The sequence below is a fragment of the Salvelinus namaycush genome, chromosome 24 (genome assembly GCF_016432855.1).
Source record: "Salvelinus namaycush isolate Seneca chromosome 24, SaNama_1.0, whole genome shotgun sequence".
Classification (NCBI taxonomy): domain Eukaryota; kingdom Metazoa; phylum Chordata; class Actinopteri; order Salmoniformes; family Salmonidae; genus Salvelinus; species Salvelinus namaycush.
The window spans coordinates 1,215,787-1,230,473 of record NC_052330.1 but is presented as its reverse complement, the minus strand read 5'-3'; the positions used below and the strand labels follow the sequence as shown (position 1 = coordinate 1,230,473).

The 14,687-nt window shown below is 42.8% G+C and overlaps 1 protein-coding gene across 1 annotated transcript in view; it reads left to right on the top strand.

Annotated features, from left to right (window-relative positions):
• Positions 1–14,687, top strand: part of LOC120019586 (acyl-CoA:lysophosphatidylglycerol acyltransferase 1-like) — an 89,556-nt gene that overhangs the window by 29,727 nt on the left and 45,142 nt on the right. Inside the window, exon 3 of the mRNA XM_038962895.1 lies at positions 8,730–8,848. Coding sequence (XP_038818823.1) covers positions 8,730–8,848 — 119 coding nt within the window. The remainder of the gene's footprint in view (positions 1–8,729; positions 8,849–14,687) is intronic.

Here is a 14,687-nt window from a genome sequence, read left to right as displayed (position 1 = left end):
TTTTTCTCCATACCTAGCAAACACAGCTGATTTAATCAAATTGAATTCCAAACTGAAGATCATGATTAGGTGATTATTGGAGGCAGGTGTGTTAGCTGGGGCTGGGACAAACTGTGACAATCAATCAAATAAATCAAATGTATTTATAAAGCCCTTCTTACATCAGCTGATGTCAAAGTGCTGTACAGAAACCCAGCCTAAAACCGCAAACAGCAAGCAATGCAGGTGTAGAAGCCCGGTGGCTAGGAAAAACTCCCTAGAAAAGGCCAGAATCTAGGAAGAAACCTAGAGAGGAACCAGGCTATGAGGGGTGACCAGTTCTCTTCTGGCTGTGCCTGGTGGAGATTATAACAGAACATGGCCAAGATGTTCAAATATGCATAGATGACCAGCAGGGTCAACTAATAATAATCAGTGTTTGTCGAGGGTGCAACAGGTCAGCACCTCAGGAGTAAATGTCAGTTGGTTTTTCATAGCCGATCATTCAGAGTATCTCTACCGCTCCTGTTATCTCTAGAGAGTTGAAAACGGCAGGTCTGGGACAAGGTAGCACGTCCCGTGAACTAGTTGAAACTGAAGCAGCAGCACGACCAGGTGGACTGGGGAGAGCAAGGAGTCATCAGGCCAGGTAGTCCTGAGGCTCAGGTCCTCCGAGAGAGAAAGAAAGAGAATTAGAGAGAGCATACTAGTATTCACACAGGACACCGAATAAGACAGGAGAAATACTCCAGTTATAACAGACCCTAGCCCCCCGACACATAAACTACTGCAGCATAAATACTGGAGGCTGACGGGAGGGGTCAGGAGACACTGTGGCCCCGTCCGACGATACCCCGGGATAGGGCCAAACAGGCAGGATATAACCCCACCCACTTTGCCAAAGCACAGCCCCCACACCACTAGAGGGATATCTTCAATCACCAACTTACCCTCCTGAGACAAGGCTGAGTATAGCCTACAAAGATCTCCCCCACAGCACAACCCAAGGGGGGGCCAACCCGGACAGGAATATCACGTCAGTGACTCAACCTACTCAAGTGACGCACCCCTCCTAGGGATGGCATGGAAGAGCACCAGTAAGCCAGTGACTCAGCCCCTGTAATAGGGTTAGAGGCAGAGAATCCCAGTGGAGAGAGGGGAACCGGCCAGGCAAGTTAGTTAGTTGCTCCAGTGCCTTTCCGTTCACCATCACACTCCTGGGCCAGACTACACTCAATCATAGGACCTACTGAAGAGATGAGTCTTCAATAAAGACTTAAAGGTTAAGACAGAGTCTGCGTCTCTCACATGGATAGGCAGACCATTCTGTAAAAATTGAGCTCTATAGGAGAAAGCCCTGCCTCCAGCTGTTTGCTTAGAAATTCTAGGGACAGTAAGGAGGCCTGCGTCTTGTGACCGTAGCGTACGTGTAGGTATGTACGGCAGGACCAAATCGGAAAAATAGGTAGGAGCAAGCTCATGTAATGCTTTTGTAGGTTAGCAGTAAAACCTTGAAATTAGCCCTTGCCTTAACAGGAAGCCAGTGTAGAGAGGCTAGCACTGGAGTAATATGATACATTTTTTTGGTTCTAGTCAAGATTCTAGCAGCCGTGTTTAGCACTAACTGAAGTTTATTTAGTGCTTTATCCGGGTAGCCGGAAAGTAGAGCATTGCAGTAGTCTAACCTAGAAGTAACAAAATCATGGATTAATTTTTCTGCTTAATTTTTTTAACAGAGTTTTTGCAATGCTATGTAGATGGAAAAAAGCTATCCTTGAAACAGTCTTGATATGTTCGTCAAATGAGAGATCAGGGTCCAGAGTAACGCCGAGGTCCTTCAGTTTTATTTGAGACGAGTGTACAACCATCAAGATTAATTGTCAGATTCAACAGACGATCTCTTTGTTTCTTGGGACCTAGTACAAGCATCTCTGTTTTGTCCAAGTTTAAAAGTAGAACGTTTTCAGCCATCCACTTCCTTATGTCTGAAACACAGGCTTCCAGGGAGGGCAATTTTGGGGCTTCACCACGTTTCATCGAAATATTCAGCTGTGTGTCATCCGCATAGCAGTGAAAGTTAACATTATGTTTCCGAATGACATCACCAAGAGGTAAAATATATAGTGAAAACAATAGTGGTTTAAAACAGAACCTTGAGGAACACCGAAATGTACAGTTGATTTGTCAGAGGACAAACCATCCACAGAGACAAACTGATATCTTTCCGACAGATAAGATCTAAACCAGGCCAGAACTTCTCCGTGTAGACCAATTTGGTTTTTTTATCTCTCCAAAAGAATGTGGTCATCGATGGTATCAAAAGCAGCACTAAGGTCTAGGAGCACGAGGACAGATGCAGAGCCTCGGTCTGCGCCATTAAAAGGTCATTTACCACCTTCACAAGTGCAGTCTCAGTGCTATGATGGGGTCTAAAACCAGACTGAAGCGTTTCGTATACATTGTTTGTCTTCAGGAGGGCAGTGAGTTTTGTCAATTTTTTTTGAGAGGAATGGGAGATTCGATATAGGCCGATATATTTTCTGGGTCAAGGTTTGGCTTTTTCAAGAGGCTTTATTACTGCCACTTTTAGTGAGTTTGGTACACATCCAGTGGATAGAGCTGTTTATTATGTTCAACATAGGAGGGCCAAGCACAGGAAGCAGCTTTGTCAGTAGTTTAGTTGGAATAGGGTCCAGTATGCAGCTTGAAGGTTGAGGCCATGATTATTTTCATCATTGTGTCGAGAGATATAGTACATGAAACACTTGAGTGTCTCCCTTGATCCTAGGTCCTGGCGAAGTTGTGCAGACTCAGGACAACTGAGCTTTGGAGGAATACGCAGATTTAAAGAGGAGTCCGTAATTTGCTTTCTAATAATCATGATCTTTTCCTCAAAGAAGTTCATGAATTTATCACTGCTGAAGTGAAAGCCATCCTCTCTTGGGGAATGCTGCTTTTTAGTTAGCTTTGCGACAGTATCAAAAATGCATTTTGGATTGTTCTTATTTTTCTCTATTAAGTTGGAAAAATAGGATGATCGAGCAGCAGTGAGGGCTCTTCGATACTGCACGGTACTGTCTTTCCAAGCTAGTCGGGAGACTTCCAGTTTGGTGTAGCGCCATTTCCAATCCAATTTTCTGGAAGCTTGCTTCAGAGCTCAGGTATTTTCTGTATCCCAGGGAGCTAGTTTCTTATTACACATGTTTTTTGTTTTTAGGGGTGCGACTGCATCTAGGGTATTGCGCAAGGGTAAATTAAGTTCCTCAGTTAGGTGGTTAACTGATTTTTGTACTCTGACGTCCTTGGGTAGGTGGAGGGAGTCTGGAAGAGCATCTAGGAATCTTTGGGTCGTCCGAGAATATATAGCACGACTTTAGATGTTCCTTGGTTGGGGTCTGAGCAGATTATTAGTTGCGATTGCAAACGTAATAAAATGGTGGTCCAATAGTCTAGGATTATGAGGAAAATTATTAAGATCCACAGCTTTTATTCCATGGGACAAAACTAGGTCCAGAGTATGACTGTGATAGTGAGTAGGTCCAGAGACATGTTGGACAAAACCCACTGAGTCGATGATGGCTCCGAAAGCCTTTTGGAGTGGGTCTGTGGACTTTTCCATGTAAATATTAAAGTCACCAAAAATGTGAATATTATCTGCTATGACTACAAGGTCGGATAGGAATTCAGGGAACTCAGTGAGGAACGCTGTATATGGCCCAGAAGGCCTGTAAACAGTAGCTATAAAAAGTGATTGAGTAGGCTGCATAGATTTCATGACTAGAAGCTCAAAAAACGAAAGTCTTAAAAAAATAAAGTATTTTAATTTGCTGTCGTAAATGTTAGCAACACCTCCACCTTTGCGGTTGATATGGTCACTAGTGTAACCAGGAGGTGAGGCCTCATTTAACACAGTAAATTCGTCAGGCTTAAGCCATGTTTGTCAGGCCAATCATATCAAGATTATGATCAGTGATTAGTTCATTGGAAGGGAGGGATCTTACATTAAGTAGCCCTATTTTGAGATGTGAGGTATCACAATCTCTTTCAGTAATGGCAGGAATGGAGGAGGTCTTTATTCCAGTGAGATTGCTAAGTCAAACACCGCCATGTTTAGTTTTGCCCAACCTAGGTCGAGGCACAGATACGGTCTCAATGGGGATAGCTGAGCTGACTACACTGACTGTGCTAGTGGCAGACTCCACTAAGCTGGCTAACAGCCTGCTGCCTGGCCTGCACCCTATCTCATTGTGGAGCTAGGGGAGTTAGAGCCCTGTCTATGTTCGTAGATAAGATGAGCGCACCCCTCCAGCTAGGATGGAGTCCGTCACTCCTTAACCTGCCAAGCTTGGTCCTGTTTGTGGGTGAGTCCCAGAAAGAGGGCCAATTATCTACAAATTCTATCTTTTGGGAGGGGCAGAAATCAGTTTTCAACCAGCGATTGAGTTGTGAGACTCTGTAGAGCTCATCACTCCCCCGAACTGGGAGGGGGCCGGAGACAATTACTCGATGCCGACACATCTTTCTAGCTGATTTACACGCTGAAGCTATGTTGCGCTTGGTGACCTCTGACTGTTTCATCCTAACATCGTTGGTGCCGACGTGAATAACAATATACCTATACTCTCTACACTCGCCAGTTTTCGCTTTAGCCAGCACCATCTTCAGATTAGCCTTAACGTTGGTAGCCCTGCCCCCTGGTAAACAGTGTATGATCGCTGGATTATTTGTTTTAAGTCTAATACTGCAAGTAATGGAGTCGCCAATGACTAGGGTTTTCAATTTGTCAGAGCTAATGGTGGGAGGCTTCGGCGTCTCAGACCCTGTAACGGGAGAAGTAGAGACCATAGAAGGCTCGGCCTCTGACTCCGACCCGCTGCTTAATGGGGAGAAAGTTTCTGTCGGCTGAATGAGCGACACCGGTTGAGCATTCCTTCAGCATTTCCTGCCAGAAGCCATGAGAAAATTGTCCGGCTGCGGGGACTGTGCGAGGGGATTTATACTACTATCTGTACTTACTGGTGGCACAGACGCTGTTTCATACTTTCCTACACTTAAATTACCCTTGCCTAACGATTGCGTCTGAAGCTGGGCTTGCAGCACAGCTATCCTCGCCATAAGGCGATCGTTCTCCTGTATATTATGAGTACAGCGACTGCAATTAGAAGGTATCATGTTAATGTTACTACTCAGCTTCGGCTGGTGGAGGTCCTGATGAAACACGTCCAGATAAAGTGGCTGGGGTGAAAAAAATGTGAATGAAAAAAGTCAAGCAAGGGGGAAAAATAAAAATATAAACGGTAATTAAAAGTAAAAAACTGAAAGTTGGCAGGTAGCAAAGTAAGGTTAGCAACAAACCGCACAGCAGCATGTAAACAAGTCTACAAGTTGTGACCGGAAATAACGTTCTAAATGCAAAACCAGGCCCTCGAGGACTGGAATTGCCCACCCCTGGTCCAAACACACCAAGACAGTCGTGAAGAGGGCATGACAAAACCTTTTTCCCCTCAGGAGACTGAAAAAATTTGGCATGGGTCCTCAAAGTTATACAGCTGAACCATCGAGAGCATCCTGACCGGTTGTATCACCACCTGGTATGGCAACTGATCGGCATCTGACCGAAAGGCGCTACAGGGGGTAGTGCGTACGGCCCAGTACATCACTGGGGCCAAGCTTCCTGCCATCCAGGACCTATATAATAGGAATGCACAAAAAAATTGTCACGACTCCAGTCACCCAAGTCAAAGACTGTTCTCTCTGCTACCGCACGGCAAGCAGTACCGGAGCGCCAAGTCAAGGACCAAAAGGCTCCTCAACAGCTTCTACCCCCAAGCCATGAGACTGCTGAACAATTAATCAAATGGCTACCCGGACTAACCTGTATCCCCGCACAAAGACTCGGTACCTGTACCCCCTCTATTGTTATTTTGTGTTACTTTTATTTTTTATCTTAGTTTATTTGGTAAATATTTTCTTAACTATTTTTCTTGAACTGCATTGCTGGTTAATGGCTTATAAGAAAGCATTTCACTGTAAGGTCTACACCTCTTGTATTCGGCGCATGTGACAAATAAAGTTTGATTTGAGAAGTACCAATGTTCTAGCCTTGGCTCCAAGTCAGACCAGATCAAAATCAAATTTTATTTGCCACATGCTTTGTAAACAACAGATGTAGACTAACAGCTTACTCATGGGTCCTTTTCCAACAATGCAGAGTTAAAGAATAAAATAGAAATAGTGACACGAGGAATAAATACACAGTGAATAACAATAACGAGTAAAAAATAACATGACTATATAGAGGGAGTTCCAGTACTGAGTTGATGTGCAGGGGTGCTAGGTAATTGAGGTAGTTAAGTAGGGTTGTCACAATAACAGTATCACGATACTCCGAGGTATCGTGGCAAGGAAGACCGTAGCAGTGGTGTGTGGCGTCAGTATGCAGTGTGTGTGTGTGGGCGTATGTAGTGTGTGTTGGGGTTTAAGTGTATAGTCAGTGCAGGAGAGTTAGTGCAAAAAAGGGTCAATGCAGATACTCCGGGTGGCCATTTGATTAGCTAGTTATCAGTTTTGTTTAGCAGTCATGGCTTGGGGGTAGAAGCGGTTCAGTGTCCTGTTAGTTCCAGACTTAGTGCACTGGTTCTGTTTGCTGTGCGGTAGCAGAGAAGACAGTCTATGGCTTGGGTGGCTGGAGTCTTTGACAATTATTTTGGCCTTCCTCTGAGACTGCCTGGTATAGAGGTCCTGGATGGCTGAACAAAACTGATAAATAGCTAATCAAATGGTTACCCGGACTATCTGCATTGACCGTTTTTTGCACTAACTCTCCTGCACTTACTATGCACACCCACTGGACTCTACCCACACACTCACACTTACTTACACCCCAACACACACACACGTGATCCCCCCCCAAAATGTCCTTGTTAAACAAAGCCACAGCGTGCCTGAGAGGGCAATAACCCCTCTATGTTGTGCTCTCACGAGAGAGAACTCACAACCATGACACAAGATAGGAAAGCAATTGGACCCTAAAATGGACCCGTAGTGCCCTATTGACAGTTCTACAGCTGCACCATTGAGAGCATCTTGACTGGCTGCATCACCGCTTGGTACGGCAAGTTCTACAGCTGCACCACGTTTTACAGCTGCACCATTGATAGCATCTCGAGTGGCTCCATCACCGCTTGGTACGGCATCTGCAAGGCACCCGACCGTAAGGTGCTACAGAGGGTGGTGAGTACAGCCCAGCTGTAGAACTTTTTGAGGTCCGCTGGATCCATGGCCAAGTGAGACATGGGTGCCGCCCCGCGGAGATGGAAACTGCAAAGTCTGAGCCTTTTGGGTAGAACACTTGTGTAAATCCTCAGTGGAAATGTGGAATGAGTCAGCAAGACTCTCCCAGAACCATGGCGATTCCACTTACAATCTTCCGTTCATTTGTCTAACTCTGGCTTTAGCTCTATAGTGAAACACCAACAGTCTCTCCAGGTCTCCAGCGGCGTCGCTCTACTGTTAAATACGCACTGTCGTCAAAGTGAGTTAAATTACAAAAGAAGCTCGTCCATTTGTTATGTGGGAGGCCCGTTATCGTCGTCGCCCCCCCTCCATGTTAGCATAAAGTTAGTTTCCTCCTTTGTGGCGACTCCTATGTTTAGTGTCAATAGGGCGCTACGGGCGGCACGGTTACTGAAGGAGTGTGTTTGGCCATCTATTGAATAGATTCAATGTAAATCAGCCGAATGGAGCCCATGAGATCTGCTTTAATGAGCTGAGAATCTAATGACTAGCCCATGTCCATTTTGAAACCAAAGTTGCGTGGTGTTTTAAGGCATGTGGCTTAATGGCTTATTTTAAGGTGACACTTTCTCTTCAAGACCAGTATAGAATATGTCGAGTCGTTTTTAGGGTCCAGTTACTAACAAGGAATAGCTATTTTCGGATCATGTAAATACACATAGTCCACTTTCATGAGAACTTTTCCCACCTTGAGGACAACTTGTTCCAAAATGTAGGCCTACAAGTTGTAATTTGCCGTTAGAAGTTGATGTTTAATCATGTTTACGGCCACTTTAATAAAGTTTACATACTGCTTTATTCATCTCATATATACACATACATATATATATATATACACATATATATTAGATCGAGCAATGTCGGAGTGGCATCGACTAAAATACAGTTGAATAGAATACTATAGATATATACAAATTAGATCGACATTGCTCGGAGTGGCATCGACTAAAATACAGTATATATATATATATATATATAAATACAGTAGAATAGAATACTATATATATATATATACTGTATTCTATTCCACTGTATTTTAGTCAATGCCACTCTGACATTGCTCAATCTAATATGTATATATTTCTTAATTCCATTATTTTACTTTTAGATTTGAGTGTATTGTTGTGAATTGTTAGATACTACTGCACTGTTGGAGCTAGAGACAAGCATTTCGTTACACCTGCAATAACATCTGCTAAATATGAGTATGTGACCAATAAAAATAGATTTTAATATGATGATGGCCTAGCTAGGAATTTTGAGATAATTAGTGCACAATCACTGTGGTCTTGAATGGCTCAGTTGAGGGAGCAAGGCCAGGATTGTGGGTTCGATTCCTGGTGCCACCTATATGTAAAACTGCATGCATGCATGACTAAGTCTCTTTGGACAAAAGCGTCTGCTCAAATGGCATAGGATGTGTCCACTAACTCCACTTGTGTTGTCTTGTCCAGTGATGGAATGGGGCGACGACGTAAGGCCCCTTTCTGAAGAGGAAGCCATGGTCATCGTCAACCACCAAGCCACAGGGGATGTGTGCACCCTCATGATGTGCTTGCAGGACAAGGGCACGGTAAGAGACTCCTCCAAAGTTGGCAAATGTAGCCTCCTAGAACAGTGTTTTGAAACCTCTTTTCCAATTTATTGTAGCCCTGAACTAGCTCACTGATTTTACCCAATCAAGGGCTTGATAATTATTTGACAAGTTCAATCATGCATTCTAGCTCTAAAATAGTTCAAATACATGGCTGGGGGTCACCGAGGAGAGGTTTGAAAACCCCTGTCCTAGACTACAAATCAATTCAAGTGAATTCAGGGAGGAACATTTTTTATTTAAGAGGTAGGCCTATTTCTTTAAACAAATTAAACAATGTCTTGAATTGACTGGTACTGAAATGAATTGAACTCATTCAACCCACTCGGGCACTTGATTAAGATCTGAAATGTGATTGGGTGTCTGGGGATTTCTAGTTTCATGGTCTGGTTGTGACATGTTTAATATCCTGCTCAAGGAGAACTGATGGTTGTGTGTGGTTTGGAATGTTTATTAAAGCAGTTATGTTCTTTCATCCTATTTCTTCAATGAAGGTATGCTGAGCCACTGACTTTGAGTATCAGATTAATGATGTTTCTGGAATGACTAGCTAGCCATTGTAGCTGCAGGACCAACTGACTATCTAGTATCCACACACTATCTGGATGATTTTTTTCTAGGGTGTAGATGAGCTTCCATCAATGTAATTGTCTTATTTGAAAGGAAATCATCTCCCAAATGTCGCTATTTTTAAAACAATTTAATCCACCAGAAAAAAACAGCAAATAATACAACAAGTACTAATAGATTAAAAAAAACATACTTTTTTGAAAAAATTTATAAGCTTTTCTAAATGATATCATAAATAGGACTGGTGGAGTTATGTCACACATGCAGCTAACAAAAATAAATGGAAATGTCTGCTTTTCCCAAATTTGCAACCAACTAATTGCAGCATTACCGCAAAACAGGAAGAGGAAATTGGAAGGGGGGAAAAGTAGAGAACTTGTCTGTCGGTCCTGCATTTTAAAGACTGTTGGTTAAAGAAAATTGTGATAACTAAAAAAGTATACCAGTTTCATTTAAGGATCAAAAAAATGACAGCTGTGCCATATAGATGGCAAAATAGTTGGGAAGAGATTTTCGACGTACCGATTTCGTGGAACATGGTTTATGAACTGTTACGCAAAACGACGCTGGATTCAAAACTGTAATTATTATACAAAATTCTTGCAACCAATAGAATGTTGTGTGTGTGTGTGTATATATGTATATACAGTGGGGAGAACAAGTATTTGATACACTGCCGATTTTTGCAGGTTTTCCTACTTACAAAGAATGTAGAGGTCTGTAATTTTTATCATAGCTACACTTCAACTGTGAGAGACGGAATCTAAAACAAAAATCCAGAAAATCACATTGTATGATTTTTAAGTAATTAATTTGCATTTTATTGCATGACCTAAGTATTTGATACATCAGAAAAGCAGAACTTCATATTTGGTACAGAAACCTTTGTTTGCAATTACAGAGATCATACGTTTCCTGTAGTTCTTGACCAGGTTTGCACACACTGCAGCAGGGATTTTGGCCCACTCCTCCATACAGACCTTCTCCAGATCCTTCAGGTTGAGGCTGTCGCTGGGCAATACGGACTTTCAGCTCCCTCCAAAGATTTTCTATTGGGTTCAGGTCTGGAGACTGGCTAGGCCACGCTGCAGGATTTTAATCCATGACGGCGTAGTGTGTTACTAATGTTTTTCTTTGAGACTGTAGTCCCAGCTCTCTTCAGGTCATTGACCAGGTCCTGCCGTGTAGTTCTGGGCTGATCCCTCACCTTCCTCATGATCATTGATGCCCCACGAGGTGAGATCTTGCATGGAGCCCCAGACCGAGGGTGATTGACCGTCATCTTGAACTTCTTCCATTTTCTAATAATTGCACCAACAGTTGTTGCCTTCTCACCAAGCTGCTTGCCTATTGTCCTGTAGCCCATCCCAGCCTTGTGCAGGTCTACAATTTTACCCCTGATGTCTTTACACAGCTCTCTGGTTTTGGCCATTGTGGAGAGGTTGGAGTCTGTTTGATTGAGTTTGTGGACAGGTGTCTTTTATACAGGTAACGAGTTCAAACAGGTGCAGTTAATACAGGTAATGAGTGGAGAAAAGGAGGGCTTCTTAAAGAAAAACTAACAGGTCTGTGAGAGCCGGAATTCTTACTGGTTGGTAGGTGATCAAATACTTATGTCATGCAATAAAATGCTATTTAATTACTTAAAAATCATACAATGTGATTTTCTGGATTTTTGTTTTAGATGCCGTCTCTTACAGTTGAAGTGTAGCTATGATAAAAATTACAGACCTCTACATTCTTTGTAAGTAGGAAAACCTGCAAAATCGGCAGTGTATCAAATACTTGTTCTCCCCACTGTATATACAGTGGGGCAAAAAAGTATTTAGTCAGCCACCAATTGTGCAAGTTCTCCCACTTAAAAAGATGAGAGGCCTGTAATTTTCATCATAGGTACTTCAACTAGGACAGACAAAATGAGAGAGAAAAAAATCCAGAAAATCACATTGTAGGATTTTTAATGAATTTATTTGCAAATTATGGTGGAAAATAAGTATTTGGTCAATAACAAAAGTTTCTCAATACTTTGTTATATACCCTTTGTTGGCAATGACAGAGGTCAAAAGTTTTCTGTAAGTCTTCACAAGGTTTTCACACACTGTTGCTGATATTTTGGCCCATTCCTCCATGCAGATCTCCTGGGCAACACGGACTTTCAACTCCCTCCAAAGATTTTCTATGGGGTTGAGATCTGGAGACTGGCTAGGCCACTCCAGGACCTTGAAATGCTTCTTACAAAGCCACTCCTTTGTTGCCCGGGCGGTGTGTTTGGGATCATTGTCATGCTGAAAGACCCAGCCACATTTCATCTTCAATGCCCTTGCTGATGGAAGGAGGTTTTCACTCAATCTCACGATACATGGCCCCATTCATTCTTTCCTTTACACGGATCAGTCGTCCTGGTCCCTTTGCAGAAAAACAGCCCCAAAGCATGATGTTTCCATCCATATTTGTCCTCCAAACACGACGAGTTGAGTTTTTACCAAAAAGTTATATTTTGGTTTCATCTGACCATATGACATTCTCCCAATCTTCTTCTGGATCATCCAAATGCTCTCTAGCAAACTTCAGACGGGCCTGGACATGTACTGGCTTAAGCAGGGGGACACGTCTGGCACTGCAGGATTTGAGTCCCTGGCGGCGTAGTGTGTTACTGATGGTAGGCTTTGTTACTTTGGTCCCAGCTCTCTGCAGGTCATTCACTAGGTCCCCCCCCGTGTGGTTCTGGGATTTTTGCTCACCGTTCTTGTGATCATTTTGACCCCACGGGGTGAGATCTTGCGTGGAGCCCCAGATCGAGGGAGATTATCAGTGGTCTTGTATGTCTTCCATTTCCTAATAATTGCTCCCACAGTTGATTTCTTCAAACCAAGCTGCTTACCTATTGCATATTCAGTCTTCCCAGCCTGGTGCAGGTCTACAATTTTGTTTCTGGTGTCCTTTGACAGCTCTTTGGTCTTGGCCATAGTGGAGTTTGGAGTGTGACTGTTTGAGGTTGTGGACAGGTGTCTTTTATACTGATAAGTTCAAACAGGTGCCATTAATACAGGTAACGAGTGGAGGACAGAGGAGCCTCTTAAAGAAAAAGTTACAGGTCTGTGAGAGCCAGAAATCTTGCTTGTTTGTAGGTGACCAAATACTTATTTTCCACCATAATTTGCAAATAAATTCATTAAAAATCCTACAATGTGATTTTCTGGATTTTTTTTTTTTCTCATTTTGTCTGTCATAGTTGAAGTGTACCTATGATGAAAATTACAGGCCTCATCTTTTTAAGTGGGAGAACTTGCACAATTGGTGGCTGACTAAATACTTTTTTGCCCCACTGTGTATGTATGTATGTATGTATGTATGTATGATACAACCATTCCAGCTCTGTAGATTTTGCTGCGAAGAGACAGAATCATTAGATCATTTGTTTTGGTTCTGTCCATGTAGCTTGTTTTTGGTCAGGTCCAGGAATGGCTGAAGAATTGCAACATTTACCTGGAGCTAACTCTGCAGATAGCTCTACTAGGTGATCTGAAAAGTCATAGTCAATCAATCAATAATATTATAATACTTTTAGCAAAAATAATTATTTTTAATTTACAATCTGTAGAAATTATGAGAATAGAAAGGTTTAGAACTTTTGTGAAACATCACAGCACAGTTGAAAAATATATGGCAAATAGAAATCCAATATGGATGGTGTTAAGAGATGGGAGGGGTTGGATGGAGCTGAAGGTTGGGAATAATACCAACTAATAACAAAAAGATAACTAATGTAAAACATACTGTGTCCGTAAAGAGTATATAGGTTCAGAACTTTGGTGAAATTGACTGTGCACGTTAAATGTATGTATAAGGTGGAAGTAGAAGCCCTAAGCGTGGCTGTTTACTAGTTTACTCTAATTAGGGGAAGGGTGGGTAGGGTTAGAAAGTAATAATGGAAAATGTATTTAAAAAAAAAAAAAAGATGTGTACGTTTATTTAACCAGGTAGGCCAGTTGAGAACAAGTTCTCATTTACAACTGCGACCTGGCCAAGATGAAGCAAAGCAGTGCGACACAAACGACAGAGTTACACATGGAGTAAACAAACGTACAGTCAATAACACAATAGAAAAGTCTATATACAGTGTGTGCAAATGAAGTAAGATTAGGGAGGTAAGGCAATAAATAGGCCATAGTGGTGAAATAATGACAATGTAGCAATTAAACACGAGTGATAGATGTGCAAATAGAGATACTGGGGTGCAAAGGAGCAAAATAAATATGGGGATGAGGTAGTTGGGTGGGCTAATTACAGATGGGCTATGTACAAGTGCAATGATCTGTAAGCTGCTCTGTGACAGCTGATGCTTAAAGTGAGGGAGATAGCTTCAGTGATTTTTGCAGTTAGTTCTAGTCATTGGCGGCAGAGAACTGGAAGGAAAGGCGGCAAAAGTAGGAGTTGGCTTTGGGGGTGACCCGTGAAATATACCTGCTGGAGCGCGTGCTACGGGTGGGTGCTGCTATGGTGACCAGTGAGCTAAGGCGAGGCTTTACCTAGCAAAGACTTATAGATGACCTGGAGCCAGTGGGTTTGGCGACGAATATGTAGCGAGGGCCAGCCAACGAGAGCATACAGGTCGCAGTGGTGGGTAGTATATGGGGCTTTGGTGACAAAATGGATGGCACTGTGATAGACTGCATCCAATTTGCTGCGTAGAGTGTTGGGGGCTATTTTGTAAATGACATCGCCGAAGTCAAGAATCGGTAGGATAGTCAGTTTTACGAGGGTATGTTTGGCAGCATGAGTGAAGGATGCTTTGTTGCGAAATAGGAAGCTGATTCTAGATTTAATTTTGGATTGGAAATGCTTAATGTGAGTCTGGAAGGCGATTTTTACAGTCTAACCAGACACCTAGGTATTTGTAGTTGTCCACATATTCTAAGTCAGAACCATCCAGAGTAGTGATGCTGGACGGACGGGCGGGCAGGTGCGGGCAGCGATCGGTTGAAGAGCGTACATTTAGTTTTACTTGCATTTAAGAGCAGTTGGAGGCCACGGAAGGAGTGTTGTATGGCATTGAATCTCGTCTGGACGTTTGTTACAGTGTCCAAAGAAGGGCCAGAAGTATACAGAATGGTGTCGTCTGCTTAGAAGTGGATCAGAGAATCACCAGCAGCAAGAGCGACACCATTAATGTATACAGAGAAAAGAGTCGCCCGAGAATTGAACCCTGTGGCACTCCCATAGACTGCCAGAGGTCCGGACAACAGGC